General features: G+C 50.3%; 1 protein-coding gene across 3 annotated transcripts in view; it reads left to right on the top strand.

The window, feature by feature from the left end:
- Positions 1–24,389, top strand: part of LAMA5 (laminin subunit alpha 5) — a 91,559-nt gene that overhangs the window by 5,891 nt on the left and 61,279 nt on the right. For all 3 annotated transcript variants that reach the window (XM_085314154.1, XM_085314153.1, XM_085314152.1), the window contains exon 2: positions 35–187. In XM_085314154.1, coding sequence (XP_085170280.1) covers positions 35–187 — 153 coding nt within the window. The remainder of the gene's footprint in view (positions 1–34; positions 188–24,389) is intronic.

Below are 24,389 nucleotides of genomic sequence, written 5' to 3'. Positions count from 1 at the left end.
TGTGGTTAAAAGCTATTTTKGTTCTTTCCAACAGGGCCAGTACTGTGACATCTGCTCCTCTGCAAACAGCAACAAGGCCCACCCCATAACCAATGCCATTGATGGGACTGAGCGCTGGTGGCAGAGCCCCCCTCTTTCCAGGGGTCTGGAGTTCAACCAAGTCAACGTCACCCTGGACCTTGGACAGGTAACCCAAGTCTTTTTTGCTGATGCTGTAGGCTGTGCTGGCAAGGACCTGCACCTCTGTGCTTTCAAAGTGCTCCCGTGATGCTTGCTCAAGGGGTGAAACCAAACTCTCTCTTTAATGACAGATTAGGAGACTCTAGGGAGAAAACTGTTCTGTCCACCTTAAATGCAGTTTTTGCTATTTACTGTTACTACTTGGAGTCTCCCTAAAAGTTGGGTCAGCCAACACTGCTCATGAAAACCTGCCCTGCTACACAGGTGCCGCTGTAAAGCGAGCGCCTGGCTGTAGAAGGGGCAGCTGGATAGGTAAACCTCACCCCAGAACATGCTGCCAGATCCAGAATGCAGCCCRGAGGAATTTAGGGTTATGCTGTAAAACTTCAACTGGTGCGCTTAAATCCTCGGGGTTCTAAAAGCRCAAGTCTGTTCTGAAGGTCCTCACTTTTTCTTTCTTTTATTTATTAAAAAAAAAAAGAAGAAGAAGAATGACAAAGGATCCTTGGTCTCTAATGCTGGCAAGTCAGAGAGCATTAACGTTGTAATAGCTCTGGCGACCGGCCCCCACGGCCTCCTCTGCAGCTGCTTTTCAGCACCGAACYGTGTTATTCTCTCACACAGGGGAAAGTGTTGGAAAAGATGTCCTTTCTGAAAGCTGCAGGGGCAGGAAGATACTACAATTGGGAGAACTAAAACACTGCAGGATGTGCGTCTGCTTTCTGGTCCGAGGCCACTGCTCTGGCCCCTTGGATCGGGGACCTCCTCAGCCTGGGGGCAGCCGGAGCGGGGAGCGCGGGAGGTGGCCCTTTCCCGCGGTGCCGCACAGCCGCACGTTCAGTACTTACGTGCAGTATTTAATTAGACCCAGCGCGTTGCAGGGCATCAGCAGATGGGGCCCAGAGAAGGGGAACGGAGCAGACGGGTCTGACCCGAAGCTGTGCCCGAGCTCGTCCCTTGCAGAGCACGCGCTGTCTGGAGCAAGAGCCTGCTGGCCAGTAGCGCCCCAGCTTCTCTGCTGCCAAACAGGAACAGGGTAGGCGGAGGAGGCTGGGAGCAGTTTAGGCCTTTGAATCTAAAATTTGGGACCTTTGCTCTGGAGTCTCCTTATGACACTTTAGCAGTTAATTTTCGGCTCGCCCCTGGGAGCGAACGGGGACAGGCGCTCATCTCCTCTGCTGCGCTTCCCCGGGCTCTGCAGCCAGCCGTGCGGCACCCAGGAGCTCGGGTCCTGCCTGGGCGAAGCCTGGCTGGGAGGTCTGCGGGGTGGGCAGCGGTGCAGCGGCAGACGCTCCCCGCTYGCGTGGGTAACGTGGTTGGAAGCACTGCTCAGGCAGCTGTTCCGGAGTCTGACGGGATTGCCTCTTTATTTGGGAGTTGACGTGGACTGCAGTGATCTCGGGTCTGGTGGACACTAATGCTTGGCACCAGCGTTGCGCACAGCTTTTACCCGCTCGCACGGGGGTAGAGGCACGTTTGTCTTTGTTCGGAAGGGATCTGAGCCAAAGTTTCTGATTGAGCATTTCTACAGATCAGGGATGTGTCGATGACAGTACTCTTCTGGTAGATGCCTCAAATGTTTTAGTCCCCAAGATCCTCTCTGATCCACTCTCTGCCCAAATGCAGCGCTCGCTTGGATCCTCTTAGCACTCTCAGTAAACCAGTTCGGTCTCATGAGTGCCAGCTAGCTAAAGCTGTGCAATGCGCAGCCCCAGCAAAATGTCCCCAGTGCCCTGGGCACGATGTACATAGTGTAACAGCTCCGTGGGCAAAGCCTCCYGGAGCTGGAGGCAGCGTGCTGATCCTGTTAACCGATGTAGGTGGCATCTGTTGTGTTTCTTGGAAACCTCCCAACTAGTGGATGAACCATTCGCACTCCCTCCTCTGACCGAGGGCCGGCCTYGAGCACAGCTTGCTCCCATTGCTCACTGCTCGTCTGAAAAGGAGTCTTCAAAGACCAACTTCCCTTGAAATCTTCCCCTCCTATATGTTGTTCTCCATGTAAATCTTCTGGCTTCGGGCCAGAGTTAACCAGTGCTGCGTGCTTGCAAACTGCTGAAGTTTGGCTTACCTGGGGGTTTGCAGCCTTCCCAGCCGCAGAGCTGGGAGCCAGTGCCTGGAATAATATTGGGGGACTGGAATACTGCCATTTTTAGCAGCTTCCTCCTTATAGCAGTTACATACGATAAAGGCATGTATCGCAACCTGTTTATATTTCTGATGAGAGCCACTGCTTTGCTTTTCCCTCTTTTGTTTTGGTGGGTCAGGCAATAGAAGCAAGATGAAATGTTGCAGAATCACTGATTTCCTCCTTTTGAAGCTGAGGCTGGTTGAAGGGGAGGAAGGTAGAGGAAGGAATTCCTAGGACCCAGCCGGGTCTGCGGGGCATGTGCTCGAGCAGGCTGCTGTAATTGGAAGCGAGGCTTGGAAATTCCTTGGATACCTGTGAAACAGCGCAGGTAACACCCTCAAAGGCACGTCTGCGAGCAGGGTATTTTTGGCTGGCAAACAAGGCTTCTGCTTCTCCAYGTAGCCCTCTAGGGAGCTCTTGAACCATTTAAGATTTAATTGAAGGGACTGAGGGTCACTAAAAGCTCTCGTCCCTTTGGGGCGATCACGAGTGCTGCGAGTGCCGGTGCTGGAGCCCGGCCAGCGCGGTGCAGCGTGGGGCATCCCGGGTGCAGCCCCCTCGGGCTGCGGTGCAGAGGGCCGTGTGCTCCCTGCTGTGCTTCCCYGCTTCTTCCTGAGTCGAACTGGGGAATTACTAGCCAGAACCAAGTTGCTCCAGCCTTGGGCAAGGCAGTGRCAGCTGGGAGAGGGGCAGTTAATGAAGCAGGTTTTTGGTCTTTGCTTTTGCTGGCTGAAAGCTTACTGTCCTCCCAGGGRTGTTAAAATCCTCCAGGAAGGGGAGAGGGAGGAATATTGTTCACAGCCAGCAAACAACAGTTCAAAAAACCGCTCAGCCTCGCCACCCAACTGGCATGAGGGTATTAAATCAGGTCCTCTTCGTGCCAGCGGTGGCTTCATCTTAAYGGCTTCGCTGGCAAGGTGGATCAGAGCTCCCTCAGTTGGGTGGGAAGAGGTTGTGCCTGATTATCTGCAGGTGGGGGGKTCGGTCTGAATCGCCCCTCCGATGCTGCAGCTGCTCCTGTCTCCTTGCGGAGGGGTAGTTTTTCTTTTCAGAATTGCTAGGCTGAAAGGCTGGAAAAGGAAGAAGAGTCACCTAGAGTTCCCGTTGAGATCATTCCATGATCTGGGAGCTAGAAATAAGGCAAACAGCTCCRACAAGGAAAGTTAACTGGATCTGAGGAGCTGTAAGGAAGAGAGAATAAACAGGGGTCAAGTTTTCTTGCTTTTAATCATAACCTTGTGCTTAAAGGTTTATTATGTTTATAATTTAGGATGAAAGATTGGGTGACTCTGTGGGTCTGTGTATTCAAAATATGATGTTATGGTACCATGTTGGAGCACAGTTCATGCTTTCCTGGGTGGAGAAGTTGGAAGGTGCCATCTCAGTGAGTGGGCAATACTGTGTACTGTGGTGTTGATGGATAATCTGAACGTATACTCAGATCAGGTTATCCTGTCCTAGCCAGCTCAAAGGACGAAGGTGCGTGGTGGGACCATGAGGCTGCTGAGTCTGTGCACTGCTGCTCAGCTCCAGGCTGCCTGGAGCCTCCAGGTCAGCTGGAAAATGGGGAAGCATCTGGTGGTTGGGGCTTCTGCTGCAAAGGGGCTGTGCATGCCGAGCAGGGAGACCATGACTCACTGCCACCACTGGAATTGTCCTCTGTGATCCTGTTGTGATTAAGTGCCACAGTGGGTGGAGGGAAGGAAAGGGTGTGATGGAAGGTTTTTTTTTTTCCCAAGTAGGTCATTTGAGTCAGAGCTGACAAAAATCAGGAGGTTTAAAGAAACATGAATGGCTGGCTTTCTGCCAGAGCTTGACATCTTCCTTACATGAAGGTGAACCCAGGCCAGCCCTTCCCAGAGATGTTTATGGATAGTTGGTGCTTTATGATAAATGTTGTGGAGAGGAATGCTTGCAAGTCGTGCAAGAGCAGGAGCTTCGTGCTGGTGCTTGCCTGAGGTAATTATTGCAGTGAGAAGGTGGCTGGATAGCGTCCCCCCGTCCCCCAAGATACCTTGCMCTGGTAACACTGGAGAACAGCAGAATTTCAGACTGAAGCTTTGCAGAGAGTTTTAATTTACACCCCTAGAGGTATTTACTTCTCATCATCCTCGTCAGGAACAGGATTTATGTGTGAAAGCCTCTACTTAAGGGGTAAATTAGGTCTGACAGAGCCGTGTCTGGCGGTGCTTGGAACCAGCCTCGTGAGGATGCTGCGCAGCCCTGCTGCAGCACTGCTCCGGAGAGGTCGTGCAGCCTCCCCTCCGTGCCTGCCCCCCGCGAGGAACGGCTACATCTGCTCACCTCGGTCACCCCGGGGGAAGAGAAACCTCCTCCCTTGCAAAGCTCCAGGCTGCTACTGCTACCAGCCAAGGCACTTGAAATGCAGGTCGCCTTAAACTTACTAAAACAAACAAACAAACAAAMAAGTTGCTTTYGTTGGTAAGTTATGAAAATAGAAAGGAAATGAAAAGGATTGAGAGTTGAGCAGCAAGGGCTAGTCTGAAGGAGCCTTTCGTAGYCTCAGTAAGAGACGTGTCCAGGCAAAGGAGTAGGTCGACAGGTTACCTTTTATCTCGGGAAATGTCTCTTGGTCTTCTAGTAGTTACAGTGGGATCTGTCAAAGCTACTGTTTCTCCTGGCCCCTGGTTGGGCTAGCTGGTAAGCTTGTGCATGCCAAGCTCTTCCAGCTCCACCACAAGGTGCCAGTTGGCACAAAACGTACCARGCATCGTGTCCATGCAACAGCCCTTGGCCAACAGGCTGCTGTTCTTTTAGTGTGAAGCTTCTCTCAGCAGGAGGTGTTTGTTTTTCCTGCAGTGGATTTCCAGGGCACAAGCCTTTTTCCTTTTCCTGCTTGCACCACACGCACACGGCCCCCTGGGACCCGCTTTGCATGAGGGTTAGATGTGTAGGATGCTTGCAGGTTCTGCATACGTGTCTGAATGCCTGACTTGCATGAACAAGCTGATCCCTTTTCTGTGTTTTGTCTTAAGCAGCCTGGTTCCTTGTCAACGAATATTAAATTCTTAATCATTTTTGATAGGTCGGGGCTGGGTTCTGTGGGTGAAATGCCACTGGCCTAATGCTAAAGCAACGCTATTGAATGTGAATATAGTACCTGGCCTGGTACAAAGCTCTCAAGTCTTTTTTCTCTTGTTAGTCTGTAGGCTCCCTTTTATTTTCATTTACATCAAAGTGGTAATGGAAGTTGCTCTTAGAGACTTTTAGGAGAGCTCTTGGGAGGGTTGATGGAAGAAAAGCCTTCYAGACTGATGGGTTGAGACTCCCTGTCCCTAGCAAAAACTTTCATGATGTATATGAATCTGATGTTTATTCACTGTCTTAGTTAATAAAATCCATCTTATTTATTTATAAAATTCATGAAATCTCAGGAGACAGCTCACTGTTACTGTTGAATGGAGCCATTCTCCTAGTGGGTGTTTTCTGTAAGCTRGGGGTGGAAGGTGGAAAAGGGTGGTGGTCATCTGAGAAGAATTATTCTCTAAAAATTGTRTATGAACTTCTCCTTTCTTTGATCTTCTTCCCTTTTCAGCTTCTTTTCAGTTGCTGTGCAATATCTTAGCTGTGCCTGGGCAATGCAGTTGCTGCAGAAGTTTCTCTGCGAGGCATCTCGTTTGCYCTTGCCATGCAGAGAGGGGGACGTAATACGTGTCTCTTGCTTTCTTTCCCCTTAGAGGCGATGTCTTCTGTGTCCTTTTCCCCAGCACGCATTGCTAGCAAACATACAGTTTCCGTTTGTTTTAGGGCTTCAGGCAGCTTCATCTGCCAGGGCTGTGTGTTTTTTTTTTTTTTTTTTTTTTTTTTTTTTTCCTGGAGCATTGCAAGAATGGATGAAGCATTTGAGGTTTTTGTACAAAATTCTGTTTTTCCGTTCTCTTTCTTTAAAGACTTACTAGGTCTCCACCACGTGAGGAGCGGGTGGCAGGGCCTAGTGACGCGTATTGTGAGCTTTTGCACCTTAAGSAAATGGCTGGAGCATAAAATCCCTAACAAAGACATTCTTTCTCCAAATTGTTCTCTGGCTCTTGGAGCCAAAGCAGTATTAAAAATAAAGCGTGCTAAGCAGGCTGAAAAGAAATCCTTTGCTCTCGGCTGCTGAGGCTGCAGTCTCTTCTTTTGTGCGGAGTCTTCCGCAATTGCCCTAAGATCCTCCGAAAGCAGATCAAGGTCTGTTTGTTTGTTTATCATCTTCCCAATCGCAGCTCCGCAGCGGCTCGCGGCTCCCGTTCGGTGAGCAGGGAGCCCGTCCGTGCCGCCCGGCGGCCGCGGGGAAGCAGGGGTGCGCGTTCGCAGCGCTTTTCCGGGAAGAGCGGAAGAGGCGCGGCGGAGCRCGCGGAGCTGAGCGTTGGCGTGGAGCCCAGCTGCGTGGACCTCCTCGTCTCTCCCGGGAGGTTTTCCCCATTTTTTTTGTTTGAAAGATCTTTGCTTTTGAAGGCCTCTCGGGGGTTTTCCAAGCTGCGGTTCCCCAGACCAGCAGCCTTTTTCGTGCTGATAAGGGGAGACTTTGCTTTCGCTTGGCTCTTCTTGACCTTTCTGTGCTTCCGGCCGGTTCCCAGGCGGCTCCTGGCTCCGGCGGGAGCTGCTCAGGTGAGAAGTGAGAGAGCGCCTGGTCGCTGATGCGGCAGGGCTCCGAGCCTCCTCCGGCCGGGAGAGCGAAGCCCTCCTCTCCCTTTCAGAGAGCACTGCGGAGGCAGGTGCCGAGTTCRCTTCTCCAGGATCCCCAGCAGCTGACACTGAGATTTCTTTTCTCTTTGTTACTGCTGTGGCTGTTTGCTGCAAGGGGAGAAAATGTGCAGAATACCATTTTAGGTAAATCATGGATGACGTGTGAATTTTAATTCTATGTTACACTTATGTCATGAGCCAGTACTGCTTAAAATCAAATTTTCAGGGCTGGAATGAGTAGATAATATTTCACTTGCAACCTTTCTGATTCCCCCCAAACCTGCCATGCCCTTGCATTTCTGTCCGACTACAGCTGCTGAGAGCTGCAGGCTCCCGGTCCAGCGCTCGGTGCTGTGGCACCTTTTGTGGGCTCGCAGGAGGCCGCTCCTGCRTTTCCTTTGCATCTCACGCACTTGACCCTTGTGCTTCAACAGCTCCATATTCCCAGGAGCTGCCTTTGCTCTGCTTAGACCTGAACTGGCTACGGAGAATTCGAGTGTTAAAGCTAAGCCTCAGACTAGTGCTTCAAGCAGCTCTAGGTAAAGACAAATGAAAGGATAATTACTCTTTTTAAGAAGTGCATGCAAGATTTCCACTCTAATTTCTTCCTAGATATGATTGCATATTTTAATGTTGGTGTGACGAGCAGCAAGGAAGCCGTCGGCAGYGTCTCCCGCCAGGCCGGGTCCCCTCCCCGCCGTCAGGCTGCCGGTCCTGCTGAGCTCCCTGGGATTCCTCCAAGATGAGGAGAAGCCTCGGGGCGAGTGCGAGCCGGGGAGAGGTCAGGCMGCCTGCAAGCTGGCGGTGCCAGGGCTTTGCTCTGCGATGAGTAGCTGGAAGGCAAGCCTCATGATTTCTTGCTGTTCTCCTGGAAAGCGCGTGCTTGGCTGGGCTGGTAAACAAGCGCTTGCCTTGCCTCGGCCGCGCATGCGTGTGGACAGGCGTGCTCCGGGGTCGGCTTCAGCCGGCCAGGTTGGGATTGTACCAGGCCGGTTAAAACAGACCAGAAACCATCTAGGTCAGGCCTCTGTTTACCAGAAAGTTGTGTTTTTCTGCTTGAAACAGATGTTATGGGGTGCTTTTTTTTTTTTTTTTTTTTTTTTTTTTTTTTTTTTTTTTTTTTTTTTTTTTTTTTTCTTTTTTTCTTTTCCCTTTTTTTTTTTTTTTTTTTTGTAAAGGTCAACATACCCAGCCAAAGCCAAGTTTCCCAGCTCTGGCACTGAGCTTGCTGGCATCCTGAGTAGGTGGTTAGTGTTTTCTCTACTTTCACCTTTGTCTCCAAAATAGGAGTCCATCCATCTCCACTGTTTTGTGTGTGCAGCCTTTTACCAAGCTTTTTACCACCACATCAGAGGGACAGGTACAAAACTGGTCTGCTGGGAGGAGAATAATTTCCTGAGCCAAGGCCYCACTGAAGCTCCTGGCTTTGCTGTGTGCAGCCTTGGCTCGAAAGCTGCCTTCCTCTTCGCTGTATCTATCTTTCTCAAGCAAGTAACATCATCTCTCACCACCTCAGGGTGGAGGGGGTGGTGTGATTGGTGGTCCTTGAAGTCACGCTCTGCATGTGCACCTGAGGGCGTGCAGTTAAAGCTAAAGGCCTGTTAGCTTGGAGATGCTGCTGGACCTGCCCTCTGTGACCCAGGCGTTGGTTAGGGAGATGCACCCGCCCTGTGGCCTTGCACAGTAACGTCAGCTCTTGTCCTGATCCTGACGGAAAGTCCCTCCGAGTGGGAAGTTCCTCCTCCTCCTTGCAGCAGGTCTCCAGAAGCTGTCCCTGGCCTCTGCAGCTCCTGTGCTGCTGCTTCCTGGCTCCGATCCACAGGGCTGGCAGGGGAGATGCTAACATGCACTTGTGATCATTTGCCTAATCAACCTCTCTGCTCCCTCAAGCCTGCTCTATCCCCTCTGCTCCTTTCTTTTGATGCTTTACCAAGCCTGGCTCAGCTCTGCTTTCATCTCTCTGCCTCATCCTTTTATTATAGTCATAAAAYGTGGGCCTCCAGGCTGTGCCCAGCCTTGATCCTAGCCGCTTCCTGTTTTCTGGATTGAATGCTCTTCAAATCCCACACCTCCCCACCTATGTTTAATGCCAAGCAGTGCAATATTAATAATACATTGCTGTGTTTTGGTAGAAGACAAAAGGGAGACATGTAGAAAGATGCAAAGTGAGAAGCACTTGCCTAGAGTGATGGGACAGAAAAGTCCTCCTRAATGGCTTATGGGTACACTGCAATTGTGTTGTTCAACATGGAAGAGAAGCCAGCTGTAACATTTGATGAAATTTGGAGCACAAATAAAAATACTTTAGCTCTGAAGATAGTTAGGAAACAGCTGTGACAAGTTATAAAGAGATTTATTGTGAGGCTTAGATGGAGTCAGGCTGTCTGGACAAGGAGTGGAGTGGAAATCTAAAGGTGATGCCTATGTTACGAAGAGGAACCAATGGGTTGGATGGTGATTTTATCCAAAGTGGTTGTGGGAGGAAGGAGAAGATTCAAACCACTGTTTTAGGTGTACTGAGTTTGATCAACTGGCAGAACAGCCACAAGTAYGCTTTGGAAATAGAAGGTGAAGTTTAGATCAGTGATAACTAATTTGAGCTAGGGAAATGTGGCCTACTCTCAAGGACCTGGTAATTGAGTTTATGCTGTCTGTAGTCATAGCAAAGGGGTGGATAGAGAGGTAAGATTGGAACTGGGATTTGTTAAACTAGGAGATCCAAGAAGGATAAGGCCTTGATGGCAAGGGCAGTGCAGTGGTTTYGAGATTACCTTGGATATGATCACCAGAGACCCTGACAAGTATGGGTGGAATGACATTGCTTGTGCTCCAAAGACAGACTTGCTAAGTGTGATTATAATAAGACCTTTATTAACATGGGATCACTGCTCATGGAAGGTAGGTCTGGAGTGGGCCAGCTCCTGTTTGTGCAAGAAACGCTGGCAGCACAAGAAGCAGCAGTGCTGACTTCCTCCGAGTAACCCCTATCCTGTGAATGCTGCTGTAGAAGGTCGGCAACTAGGAGAAAGGGAGAACAGATGGGCTGTTGGTGTCATTTAGGGGCTCAGCATCCAGTTCCCTTCTTAGTCCTCTTCTGAGATGTCACAGTGGCAACTGAAACCCTTCCCTGTCCCCTAAACCAAGCTGTCCGTCTCTGTCCCTCTAGCACAGCAGGAGTGCAGAGCAAACTGTGTGCGCACCTCCTCTTTCTGTAGTCCAGCACGCTGATGCTGCAGCAAGGGGACTGGACTGCTGCAGAGCAGCAGCAGTGGGGATGTGCTCCTTCCTGAAAGCTATGCTCAGGGTGCTAACATTTGGTAGAGAAGAGGAGCAGGTAGTGGGGGCAGCAACCGCTTCAGCTTCTGCAGCAAGACTTGCTTGGGCTTGTCGGTCAGGGCTTCTGGAGGACTGTGTTAGGATGGTGATTTGTTTCGTCCTTGTATTTCCTTCCAGTAAATAAGGGGTGGATGAAGCATTTGGCTGTTAGAATAATGTTTGTGGAAGACRTAAGGATCAAGTTTTTCATCAGCTTGGTGGAAAACTCGATCCCTCTTGTTCCCAGCCACATCTACCTTCAGAAGCTCTGGCGTTCTCCCAGCAGGGTTAAGTTAGCTGAGCTCTTCTTGCAGAGATTCATTTGTCTGAGTGGTGTAACTTACCTGGAAATGAGAATAGGTTCTGCTGGAATAAAGTGCCTCTTTCCTAGCTGCGTTCGTTGGTAGCTTGTATCATTGTACCTACATTGTGCTGAAAATCACATCTTTTGAGTAAATTTATTAGCAAAATATGTAGGTATAATTCAGCTCTAATTGCTGTGCTCTGGCTGAGAATAATTTTGCATCTTCTACTTGRCATCTTGAGTCTGCTTGTCACTGCATGGGCTGTGCAAACAACCACCAAGAAAACAGCCAGTTCCTGAGAGCTGACACAAACTTTTTGACAAATGCATTTAGTTGCTCTTTCCCATTTCTTTCTTTGCCTGCTTTGATACAGAGCACTGTTGAGCTTTAGCATGCAAACACTCAGCTGAGCTCTATTTATGGGTTCCTWCAATTTCCCGTCACCGTGGATCAGAGCATGCAGTGTGACCAAAAAACAGTTGGCATGCTGCGGTAGGCATCTCTTGGATCCAGTTAAATGCCTATGATGCCAAGCTCTGATGGGAAGAGGAAAAGAATGGCTTTCTGGTATTTGCACATAGCTGCAAACTGTAAACCCAGACTCCGGAGTGCAAACAGAAATCTGTACCRCTGGCTTCATCATGTTGTCCTGGTTGTTTGCTAAAGCTGTTGCTTAATCCTTTTTCAGTCTTTTACAAAGTCTGCATCCACCCAAACGTCAGTGGGCATCAAACTTTGACTTGGCTCCAGGATAGGTTTTTTCTTTTTCTTTCTTTTCTTTTTTTTTTTCTTTCTTTCTTTACTAGTGATTGCCTTCTCTCTTGAAGTAGGCTTGTTTCAAATATGTGTAAATGGGACTGCAAATACAAGGTTCCCTTGGGTTTTGYGTGACTACAAAACCTGTGTATTTGTGAACCTTGTGTGAACGAATGGCAGTAGGAACTGCCTCGCAAACACCGGAGCTGCAGCTCTCAGCTAGTGTTAGCAGTGGCATCGGGAATGTTAATCCCACTGTGGCCCTGGTATGTGCTGCTGCTGGGTCAGCTAACTCRACTCTGAATGGCGGTGTCATGATGGAGAAACTTGCTGACAAATGCTAGCATAGCGTGTGGCAAGAGCACAGATTTTTAGAAGAATAAACTTGCTTGCACGTGTTGGGTTTGGCATTGTTGAAGTTTGCAAACTGTAGTGTTAAGCCTAGCGTTGCCAGGGCTTGCAGGAGCCATGCAGAAGAGTTACTAAAAAGYGATATTGCTGAAAGGTCTGAAGGCTTGTTCAGTCAGGGCTTGGTGCAGGGAGCTAATACGTGATGCAAGGAAGCTGCTTTCCTCAAGACTATTAGCAAAGTCAGCAGGGCCCAGCCGGGGAACCAGAGCTTTCAGGTGATATCTGACCCCTGCCAGACTTCCCCTTTGGCAGAAGAGAGAAGGAGCTGTTGGGGCAGCATGCTGTAGGTGAGCATGGGAACATCCTTCCCATGTTGGAGCCAGGTCTTCTCTGTATATGTGCAACCTGGAGCTGCTGCCTGAAGGTGGCCCCTAAAGGGAGTTTCCAGAAGCACTGCTTGGCCCTGGGAGCAGATGAGGGGAAACCAAGACAGGGAATGGAGAGAGGGAAGGGAGTGACATCTGCCTCCTCGTAGAGCTGGAGTCAGAGGCAGACAGAGATTAGGTGATTCCAATCGACTCAAAGGGACTTAGATACTGCTGCTCTTGGGTGCTGGTGAATTTGGGCATCCCCTAGGTTTGTGCAAGTTGCTCATCTTCTGCATTTGACCGTTTATAATGAAAATCCCTTTGGTGGCTTTTGTGGCATGCTGAGTCCTATCACTTTRTGTCAATTTTTAGCTAATTCATCCTCTTCCCTTTCCTTTCTCTCCTCACCCTTCCCATGGCTGCAGGTTTGTAACAGGATATCCACTCAATTCAAGAGAATGGGGGAAATATTTACTTGCAGCCATGGCCCCTTGCCAAGGTGGCTTTGTTCTCCCAGTCTCCAAAAGGACAGCCCAAGGAAACGCTTGTAGCTGAAGTTGGCATGCAAATAGGAATAGGTTTCCTGTGACTCTGGAAGTGAAATGTGTGTGACCAGGATGTTCTTTGGTCCCATAAGCACAGGGACCACCTTGTGTGGGCAACAGACTGGCTGGGTCTGAAAGTCTTTCTTTGATGCAAAACTGCTGTCTCACAGATACCAAGTTGTGCCTTGTTGATATTAAAATTAGTCCTTGTTTTGTTTTGGGGGATTGTTTTTGGGGTGACTTATGTGCCAAACTTGAGGAGAAATTAGTTGTGTGATTAAAATGCTTGTCTCTGCACAACCTACCCTGTTACAGCTGCAGGCTCTTCCTGGTGATATCCAAGTCCTCTCATCATTGCATAAAGCCTTTTGGTGACAAACTGAGATCTGTAATGACTGCAGCAAGAAAAGTAGTGAACTGTCATGTCTGAATTCGAACTCTTTGGTAAAGCAGAAGCAAGTATTCTTTTGTCCGGCTTCTCCATTTCAGTTGTAAACTGACCCAGGAACTCCTAAGAGTATCTGAATTGTCTTGCACAATGAACCTCGGTAGGTGTTGCTTACTGTAGCTTAAACAATACATAGAATATACAGTTAGGAAGCTTTGGTTGTTCTTGATCATRGAATCATAGAGTGGTAAGGTTGGAAGGGACCTCTGGAAATCATCTAGTCCAACCCTCAGTGTAGCCCATATGGGGGTTGAACCCACAACCTTGGCATTAGCAGCACCACRCTCTAACCAACTGAGCTAAACCTTGTTCTGGATGATAGGAATGTCCTCTTGAAAATGTGCTATGCTTTGGTAAGTATGAATAGAAGCTTTTTTTTTCCACCCCCCGCTCCAGGTTTCTGAAGGCCAAACTCTTGAAACAACTTAGAAAGGCTGCTAAAGCTGTGCTGATAAGATATGCAGCAAATGTGTTTGAGAGTAAGTGTAGGAACAGAGACATTTAAGCTGTTTGCTTTCCCCTTAACAGTGTGAAAAATGAATGTGTCTCACTGAGGACCTGGGGAATTGCATGTTTAGAGTAAGGGCTATACTGAAATACTATTCCTGGCAAAACTTRTCCCCTGGGCGGGCGGCTGAAATGCGTCGTTCAGAGATGAGATTTACTGGGTAGAAGCTTGTAGCCCCTCCGGGCTCCACAGAGCTGCTGTCACTCCAGCTCTGTGTCCAGCAGGCCTGCCTCCTTTGATGTGGACTTGATGGGGTGTGGAGAAGGGGGATTGCCCCTTGATACAGCAAGTCCCTTGTTGTTTGACGATGTGACTTTTGTATGAGGTTAGTTCCTTATTTTCTTCCCCACGCTACTTTGTCTTCAGACCATGAGCCAAGTTATCTCAAACAGTTTTGGTAGTGGGTCATTGCAGAGGGGTGCCTGCTAGAGCAGTTCCCCCAGCAGGTCTGATGGGCTGGTGGCTTTTGGCCAGGCTAGTTTCTTAACTTCTTYAGCTCCAGCTAGGAGAGAACTTTGGCCTACACCTTGTGTTTTATGCTGGAGGTTGTCCTCTCATCCAGCTCCCCATCTCCCCACCACGTTCATGTATCTGGAGTATGGCTTAAATTTTTGCTCTGAGCGCAAGGGCTAGAAACTGCTCCCTGGAAGTGATTGGACTGTGTGAGTGCTTCTTAGCTGGTGGAGAGAGCAGGCATGCAGCAGGAGGGCAGTGAGGAAGGAAGAACTAGATCATAATAGATCATAAGGTTGGAAGAGACCTCTGGAGGTCATCTAGTCCAACCCTCAGCGTAGCCCATATGGGAACTGAACCCAGAACCTTGGCATTAGCAGCACCACACTCTAACCAACTGAGCTAAACCTGCCCCCAACTAGAACACCTTTGACCAGGATCTCTTCTGCTGTGGCTTTGGGAGATAAGCTGCTGCACTGAAAAAGTGAGAGTCCAGACCTTGTCAGGTGYGTGTCACCGTTAATGTGAGCAGAAGTGGTTCATGGGGTGTCCTGTGTTGACTGTGTGAAGCTGGAAGTCTAGGTTTCTCCAGCATGCGCTGCTCATCCAAACTAGGATGAACGTGAGGACCTAAGCCCACCCTGCAGAGAAACAAGTCTGCTTCCAGCAAGGGTGGAATGGGCCTCGCAGACAAGGGCTGCATGGCTCTCTTCCCTCTCTACATACACTGCCTTCTCCCCAAAGTGCTGGAGCGTTTCCCCTAAGCTGCAAAGCAGAGGAACAGGGCACTCGTTTGAGTGCAGGCCCCTCTCTCCACCATACCAGGCTGCCCAGACATCTGCTGAGCCATTTGCAAAGAGCCGTTTCCATTATTTGTACAGCCGGCTGGATATATTTCATCAGACTGGGGCACTCATTGCTTAAAAAGCCAGTTTTAGTCTCCAAAGTAAATGACATACTTCCGCTATGCCCCCTCCCTAGACGCATACCTTTGCACATGCCCTTCCTTCTTTAAGCAGTAGTTGGTCTTTCAGCTGTGTGTGCTTACACGCCCATACCTTTTATCTCCGCTAAATCACAGCTTTGTTAAACCCTTGGTTTTCTGTAGCACTCCCCTTATCTCTGTTCTTTCACAGGGCTGGGCAGTGGGAGCAGGGGAACAGGAGGGGCTGAACAAGCAGTAAGTGCACGTTTGCCCTGCAGTGATGCCGTGGGGCTCCCAGAAGAAGGCTAGGCAGAGCACGAGGAACGCCTTTAGGTCAGGTGGCTTTTTTTTTATGAGTTGCTGGACATTTGTGATCCCTGGAAGGCAGTTCTCATTTTATGGTCTGAGGCAGTGGGTTTGGAGCAGGTTGCTACAGCACAAAGCTGCAGTTTCTAGTGTGAACATCAGCTCGTAGAACAGGGCTAAAAACTGGCAGGAAGGTCACTATCAGGTGGCTGCGTGTTTTTTTGTCCCTGCTGTCTGTCCCCTTCTCTCCTCGTCCAGGAGGCTTTGCCTTCTTTGAAACCATCAGCATAAAGGTGTGGGAAAGTCCTGGGAAGGTGCTTTTAATAATACTAGGCAGGCTGTGGGACAAGTAGGCATGTGCACTTTGGCAAGTTGCAACCTGGATTTGCACTGCAGGCAGGAGGCAAATTAGCAACCACTCAGTACRTAGCAGAGGCTGGGAGGGGGCTCTGGTGTGGAAGCTGTTTAAAAATAATAATAATAAAATAAAATTGGAGGCCATGCATCACTTGTGTGGAGATGAAGATGCAATTCTGCTTGGGCAAGAGTCAGGTCTTAAAATACTCATACTACCACTGCACTTGCCAACTCCCATCCTAAGCTAGAATCGGAGCTAGGCACAAACATGAGATGTTTTTTTTTTCAAGAATTAAAAATCTTCACAAATCTTTATGGTACTAATAGCTTCAGTGGCTGCAATCAATCCTGTGTTTATGCTTTGCTGCCACTGAAACTAAGGGGAATTTTCCCATTGCCTTTGGGCCGGTGGGCCAGGGAGCTCTGTGGGCTAGAAGATGCCCCGTCACATGCATGGAACCAGCAGGAGTGCAGCAACTTTCTGGCTGTGCAGTTTTGCCCTGTGTTGCTGTGGTGCATGGAAGAAGAGCTTGCAGYGTGGGTGTTCATGGTGCTGGTTAGCACCCTTCTTGAGGTATGCACTAGTCTTATCATTTGGGCTAGTAGTCATCTGTGCTCCATATTTTCAGAAAATATCCTAGRCATCAGTGAACAAAATTGTGTCAGTTCTGAGGAAAGTAAGAAACCAGAAGAGTGGTATGATTAGGGGAGATGGAGAAGGCCCATTCAGCAGGGATCTCAGTAGCACTTCCTGGGACCTCAGGACCATTCAGCACGCAGATATTCACAACTGCTCTCTGCCTTGTCCCTGAAGAGCTGGTATTACCTGCAAAGCAGACCAAAGAGAGGTAATCCTTGTGGGGGAAACCACAGTCTATRTCCCAAACACAAGGAAGGAGATGGCTGTCAGCTCTTGAAGCTGGGCTGTGGAGCTGGTAAGGGAGAATGAGCACTCCTGTAGAGCCTGGGCATGGGAAACATCCTGCAAAGCCGCACAGAGCCCGTCGCATTGGAGCAGGCAGAGAAGTGCATTGGCAGAAGGGGAAGGCCTGAGGCAAAGTGATRGTTTGGTAGCAGGGCTGATGTGCTGGTCTGCAGATCGTGCCTCTGCTTCTGTGTTGCAGAATTTGACCAAAGAGGTGAGCAGCTCTTTGAGCCTTCCCTTTTGCTGTGCCATACACGATCCGGTGCACTCCACACCCCACCGGGTGCCGGGATGGGGTGCTCCTATATGGACAGTAGATGCAACCAGCCACACCATGGGCTCAGCAGCCCTCGTGCGCTCTGGTCTTTCAGTGGTGTGTAACACTGCCTGTGCAGACAGCATGGCTTGTCTCCCACYCAGCTTGTGGAACTGCTATTTCTGGTTAGAAATACTGTGGTTGTTTCTGTTTTTTTCTTTTGCTGTCCCACAGTAGAGTCGTCAGTCTCTAGGCAACCCCAGTCTCTGCAATGGCTTTTTGTGTGCGTGCAGTTGTGCACATGGGTGTCTGTGGGTATGTGGGGTTTCCTTCCCGTGGTTGAGCCTGCAGAAAAGCCTGGGGGTTTTATCACTGCTCCTTGCAAGGAGGTACTTGTTTAACTGTGTGGGTGAGGGAGTGCAGAGTTTGAGTCCTGCTTCCCCAAAGGGGTATGTTTTCTGCATGGGGGCTACARTCCGCAGTGATGTGCGACATCTGCTCAAGTTCTTTCGCCTTGGCCCTGCTCTGTAGACAGAGCTGAAAGTTTGGGGCACAGYGCTGAGGGTTGCATCTTCGCTCTGTTTCCAGGGAACCCCAGACAATGTGGCCACGTCGGGATGAGGTATGACAGCTTCTGTGGTGCAGCCAGCTCTATGGACATGCATATCCTTTGAATAACATGCAAATAGTTCTGTAACACTATTGTTTTTGCTTAGTTTAGAAGGCATCTGACCTTTCTTTTGCTAAGGCTTTCAACAAGCCAATTTACAGCCTTGGAAGGGACCACCCAGAGTCTAGTTTCTTGGCCAGCACAGAGGGAAGGGAGGGAACTCTTCAAAGAGCTGAAGAGGTAAAATTACTACCGCGGAGCCTATATTGATTTCATGAGCTGCACAGTTCAGTGGCGGATGCCAGTGTGCTTTGCTCTGATCTTAGCAGAATGTGACCCCTATCCCTCAGGAGCGGACGTATTGAGATGATCATGTTTCCCTGAGCAGATCTGGTTTCTGGAGGCCGTGAGGGTCTCACCTCATGGGTGATGGACCCTGCACCTGAGAGTGGTGCTGGGAGGATTTGGAGGGGAGGGCTTGGTGGATACACCATCTAYTATAATAAACACCCACCACAACAGCTTCCACGAGACCCGTGCCAAGCAGTGCTGATTTCTTGTAGCTCCCTTGTTTGCATGAATGGCTTTGCCTCTCCTCCTTTGAAGATGATGACTCTTTTTGGAAACAGGGGATCAAGAGTCTGGTCTCAGACAAGTTGAAAGACACTGTTTACAAATGTTTATCCTGGCAAATATTTATAAACCTCCCCTTGAGAGCTGAGCTGTACAGTACAGTGGCCTCCTTTGGACTGCTAAGTACAGATATCTAACAGCTTGTGAGCCAAGTCCTCTCAGGTTAGCGTGCATCCTGCTGAGGGATACCATCTCCTTCCCCGGTAGCTACTTCTCATTATTGACCCCGTAGTGTTTATATCATCGTTATACATGGTGCTATATTCAGTGCGAAATTACACTGCAAGTTCCCYGATGGCAGGAACTGAAAATGTTCAGTAAAGAATAGAAGGTAAATGCTCTCACCTTTGTGGAGGTGTTTGCTAAAAGCTTGCTCTTGATCTCATAGTAGCGCGAGACGCTACAACAACACTCCCGTTGCTTCCAAAATAACAGCCTAATGCCCAGAGGTCTTRCTCTGAGGCTCAGATGCACAGTGCAGATGCAGCAGCAGTTAGCGGCTGTGCTGGGTAGCGCTTTTGCTAAGCAGATCTCCCTCCGTGCCGTTGCATGCTGCCTGTTTCACTGTCCGTATTTGAGCAGCCAAGTAAATCCTGGAGCACAGTGGAGGTGAGGTGGGCTCTGCCAGCTGTGCTGGTGGTCCTGCTTCTCCCCAGGGAGGACACAAGCCAGCTGTCCATGGCATGCTGAGCTTGTAAGCCAGTGCTTACGCTGTATCCATAACAAGGACTTGAATTGCTCTCCGTTTTTCTTGTGCTGAAGGGTAATAAATCCCCCTGGTAATGCTATTTTCTGGAGAGTGAGTGGATAGAAGCTTGGTAGGACAGACATGTAGCTCTATTGCCACTGACCCACAGGACTGTGAAGGAGGAGAGATGAGATTATTGCAGTGCAAACCAGGAGACTCTTTGGTGCTCGTGTCTGCAAGGCTTTGGGGGCTGTTTTCCCCGTGTCAGTGTCTCATTTCGATTGTGCGATCCTGTGCAATTTGGTATCCCTGTTCCTCGCACCGTGGCTGCCCTGGGGACGAGGACAGCGTGAGCCCTGGACAGGATGTGGGGGAATTGGTGGCGTAGCTGCCCCGGGTTGGGTTTCCGAAAGGGAGAGGGGTGACAGGTGCCTCGTGGGGACGGTGGTCGCTCCGTGCTCCTCTGCGAATAGAAGCTGCCTGGATTTGAAACTAGGTCACGAGCAGGACCCAAAACACCCTCCTGCTCCATGTGCCCGTGCCAGGGAAGTTGGGGCTGTGCCTTTTCCTCCCGTCGCCGGCTGTGGGACTTTGTCCATGCCTCATCGGCCAGAAATTYGGCATTAAACAAGCGAGCAGGTGGATTGGTGCTGTTTTTTGGTTAGATATCGTCTGAGCGGCAGGACTTAGATGAATGATGTCTGCTGTGGGCTGCCTCTTTGCGTGCTGACCAGGATAGCTGYGGGTGTATTGAAAGCATCAGCCCTCAGCTAAGAGGAACTCCGCTGCCTTTGAGCCGGGCTCATCTGTCAGCAGCCATATGGGCTTTCAGGAGTGAAGCAGCCCCAAGGCTGTCGTGGGGCAGGTSGGAGAGGAGTGAGGCCGTTTGGGGAGCGAGGCAGCTGCAGATGCCCGCGCCGCGGGAGCGAGGGCGGAGCGGCTGCTCGTGTCTGCAGWGTGCTTCATCTTAATGCGCTGTTTATTTGATGTCCTGTTTGTTCTGGCAAAGCCCGGTTGCCTGCTGAGATAGATAACTGAGTGCTGGAAAACAGCAGGAGCTAGCTCTGCTTCTCAAAAAAAAAAAATAATAATAATAATAAATGCCTTGCATTTGCCAGGAGAAGTGGCTTTTCTCTTGCGACTAGCGAGTGGCTGCAAGGGATCTGGTAAAGCAAGGGCAGTCCGTCTGTCTGTCTGTCCCCAAGGCAGGGCGAGAGTGGCGTAGTTCAGTCTGGAAGTGCCTTTAGGAACCAGGGTAGATGGAACTAGATAGAAACTTTGGTTGATCCGTCATGAAGGAAGGCAAAATAGGTATAAAGGAGCGCACAGGAGAGCTTTGGCTCCGGGTGGCACCTTTCCTCTTGCCCTTGCCGCGTCCTTCGGGTGCTTTTGGCCGTCTCGGAGACGGCAGCCAGCAACGACCGCTGGGACGCRCGATGCGGTCGGCAGCCTGCCCCGGCGGGACTGTCTTCTGTCCCACCACGTAGGCAGCCGTTAATTTCCTGTAGTTAGTTAAAATAACACAGAACGTGTTTAAAAACAAGCCCGTGTTAGTCCTCCCTCTGCAAGAATTCAAACCTGTCAGGAAATCTAGAGGAGAAGCACTTTCCCGGCCAGCTCCTCGGAAGCAGAGCGTTTCTGTTCCCGTCAGCTGCTCAGGCCTCTGGGAAGAGCAAATAGCGGGTCTTCGAGCGGGGCTTTCCCGCGAAGGCTGGGAAGCCCTCGGCAGTGCTGCCTCGGAGAGCTCTGCCGCGGCGCGGCCTCCGGCAGCCTCGTCGGAGGAGGGTGCCTCGGCGCTGGGGGGGTCTGGGGCAGCCCACGCCATCTCAAGACGGCACGGTCCAGCCGCGACGAAGGACCGAGATCCGGGCTGGGAAACAACGCGTAGCCCCGCTGCCCGTCGTTGCCCCCTCAAACCCACCGCTCGGTGACGTCTGACCACTGACCGGCCCCGGCCCTCGGAGGACTCTTTGGGTAGAGCGGGAAGCTCCGCGGCGGGTGCAGGCGGAGGAGGATGGTGGCCGTGACCGAGGGGAGCAAGGGAGCAGCAGCTCCCTGGCCGCGGGGAAGGGTTCGTGTTAAAATTTGGCCTGGACAAAACAGTATTCCGCTTGCGTGCTTGCGGATGTGCGCTCGTCCTCATTCCCATCTGCCACGTCTAGGCTGACCTGGGCTGGAGGAGCTGCTCCGGGGACGGCTCAGAGCTCGTGGCCCCATCAGCGGGGACGGCAGGGGCTCGCTTGCCGTGCCGCGGTGGCAGGAGCATGCTGGTGTTGGCTGTGGATGCCTCAGCTGAAGAGCTGTGGGGCAGGGATTAGAGAATTTGCTGATATTTAAGCAGCTGATAGGAACTGTACTGCAAATCTCTGCCTGGGGGAGTTGCTGGATTTCATTAAATGCAAGCAGCCTCTTTTCATCCTCTTGAAGTCGAGCTGCCAGGAGCAGACAGAAACACGCTGTTGATATCACACTGGCGATACGATCTAATCAGCCCCTGCCTGTGAATACTGACCGCGTGTAATTGCCTCTTTCCCCGCGTTGGCTTGGGAGAGTTCCTCTGCCCCTGTAAACGACTTCTCCAGATGCTTACTTTAAAGGGAAGAAAGTAGTTAGGGATTTTCTTTGGCCACCTTTCCAGCTTCCAGCTGTTAAGTACTGAAAACGTGTTCTTCATTATGTCTGAGAGAAATGTTTCTTTCTTCCGATCGGGGTGGCAATAAATAATTCGGAGTGTAATGTGCTGTGGACAAGTGAGCGAGGATCATTTGTTCTGCACGCAGCGGTGTGCGGCGGGCTGAGCCCGGCTGTTGGCCCGGGGCGCGGACGCAGGCACGACGAGCAGGCGCGGGAGCCGCTGTGGTCTTGCCTTGATACGTCAGCTGTCTCCAGGCCGGCACRGTCACTTGCTTTATTTGGATGTAGATTCAATATCCAAGTGTCTGGTTCTGCCTCCAGGCAGCCTCGCATTAATTAAAAAAAATTAAAAAATCAGCAGCCCCTTCACGKTAACCTTCGAGTACCACCACCTTTTGGCGAGCACGCTGCTGTCTTCGCAGCACAGCTCCAGCCTGCGGCTGCCTTCTCCTCATCTGACCCCAGAGCAGTCGCGTTTTGAAGCGAGCTCGATAAGCCAGCGATGGGGCTATTTTGGATTAAGAGGAGGAGGGATAAATTCCCGCTCTATGGAGTATTCCCTCCTCTGCCAGCATTCGCTTTGTTCATACCAAGGATGCTCCAGCTTGCATGTTCTAGTGATCCCAGCTGGGCCRGCATGGCCAGGGCACTTCCACAAATAGGAAGGCCCCGGGATGGAGGCTTGAGCTTATTCCACCTAATCTTAGATAATTAAGTCACCTAAGTTTGGTACGTAGTTTCCCTCTTTGGTCAACAAGAGAAATGAGGCTTGGCCGGAGAGAGACAGAAACCCCATTTATTGGTCGCCTTGGGTGACTCAGCTCTTGGCACCTGCATTAGAAGCAAGCAGAGATGAATTTGGGCCTTGGCAAGGGTTGTCCTTCTCCACGGCAGTGAGCAGCCCCAGCAGATCCCATGGCAAGCAGCACAGGACAACAGAGGCAGTGAGCACCTGGGTTGGGGTGGCAGTGTCCAGCTCTGATGGGAGCTTCCCAAAAAGGCAGGAGAAAAATGGGGAGAGAGAGAAGACCATCACTGCCAGTGTAAAAGCAGCCCATTAGCTAAGTCGGACGGCTCAGCTGACAGCAGTGTTGTAATCGTGGTACACCTGTGAAAGAGTCCTGGGAGCAGAATAGCAGCGTCTGATGCTGCAGGAGGTAATTCAGCACGAGGAACAAAAATATCAGCAGTTTTGCTATGGACAGATTGAAATTCAGAAGAGTACGAGCCCTGGCTGGGGGAGATGTGATCACCAGAAGAGAAAGAGCGGAGCTGGAAGGAGACATACRCGTGCTGAACACGGGAATGGACTTGGACACTGCCTCTGGAGCAAGTTACCCCAAAGTTTGAATTGTGACTGCCACCGCTACAGGGTTTGAATTGAAGCGTAAATCACTGCTGTTCTCTGCTGCCTGTGCACCGCCGAAGGTGCCTCCATCCCTTCCATCTTCCTCCCCCTGCTTTTTCTTACCACAGCCCTAAGCTAAAGGAAAGGGAAGAGCATGAATGGGCTTTTCAGCCATTTTAGACCTTCATTCCTGATGTGGAAAATACTTTAAAATATCTGTCCCACCCACAAAGACTGCAGCATATTTTCCCTTTAAAATAATGTTTAATAAGAATATTAAAAAAATTTAAAATACCAATAAAAGCAGAAGGGCATAAGCCAAGCATTAAGAAAAGACCCTTGAGGATAAAATGAGTTTGTGAACAATTTGGTCTTGAACTCTGTGGGAATTGGACTAGATTTGTGAAATCTTCCCGGATGTCCCTCCGTAACTTCAAGTCCTAAAAATAACACGAAACTCGCATGGCCCCGMCGACCTCGAAGTCGCTTCTCAAGCGACTCGCGGCGTAGCCCGYGTAGGTGAATACCCTGCAGCGCGTCTGGGCTTCCCCCTGCCGTGAAGAGCGGCCCGGGGCTCGGCAGCACCCACCGCTCCTTCGCAAGCCCCCTTTGACAAGCGGCGTTCAAGGTGCTGGGGGGAATTTCGYGCCGACTCCCCTTATTCCCCCTCATCCCGGCGGACTTGCCCCCCTCCTGCCTTTGCAAGCGTTTTGCTGAACAGCCGAGGTGCCAAAGCGCTTGGATCCCTTTTTTTCTTTTTCTTTCTTTTTTTTCTTTTTTCTTTTTTTTTGTTTAAGCTTGTTCACACCATTCAGTCTGGGATGTTAAATGTTCTTTTTGAAGCTGGGATGAGAAGGAGCTTGAGATAAGAAAATGAAAGGCTGGAGTAAATGCTGCGAGTGGAGATAACACACTTTAGAGGATACAGCTGAACTGGCAGACCRAGAAGTTCAAGGAAATCTTAACTTTGTGCCAATCAAGACACTCATTTTCCTTGCTGGACTTCTCCGTACGGCCAGCTTGGCTTGGGGCGTATCTCAGACAGCTTCTAGCGTGTTTAACTTGGACCACCTTATTGTTAAATGCAAGYTGGTTATGTTCTAAGCCTTATGGCATCGTGCATATTACTTTGCTTTAAAAAAACAAAACAAAGTTGAATTTTAGTCCCCTTAAAGGAGCTGCTCGTCTACCTGACCTGGCCTGAGTCACAAGGTCTCTCTYGAAACCTCCTTCGTTTCTCCTCCCCTGCATTCCTGCTCTGCTAATCCATCTCGTGACGCCTGACATTTACCTCTTCAAAGAGCAGAAACTCGTCGGTCTYGTACTGCGCGTTTGAGCTCGATTCCCCCCAGTTTGTTAGGAATTTGACTTTATACYGCGTGGGGATGGTCACCCCCATGGGGAAAGGTCTCCGGCCTGCGCGTGCCGCGGATTTCTGGTTTGAACTGCCGAGCTTGGGAGGTGTTGATGGATGGCGGGGGGACGCGTGTGTTTTTGGGGRTGTCTTAGGCGTGTAACTACCAGTGGTGCTTGCAGATCTTGGAGACGCCCTCGGAGCAGCTCGGCCCTCTGCTCTGCTCCCTCTCCCAGGCCAAGGCACCAGTTTTTCCTGTTCTTTGGTCCTCCTTCCCAGCAGCATCCCCTCGCTCTGCTACTTT

Source organism: Rhea americana, unplaced genomic scaffold, assembly GCF_003343005.1.
Source record: "Rhea americana isolate MKP2758 unplaced genomic scaffold, rheAme1 scaffold_4, whole genome shotgun sequence".
In the NCBI taxonomy this organism is placed as follows: Eukaryota; Metazoa; Chordata; class Aves; order Rheiformes; family Rheidae; genus Rhea; species Rhea americana.
The sequence above is the reverse complement of the archived record's forward strand: the minus strand, read 5'-3'. Positions and strand labels throughout refer to the sequence as shown.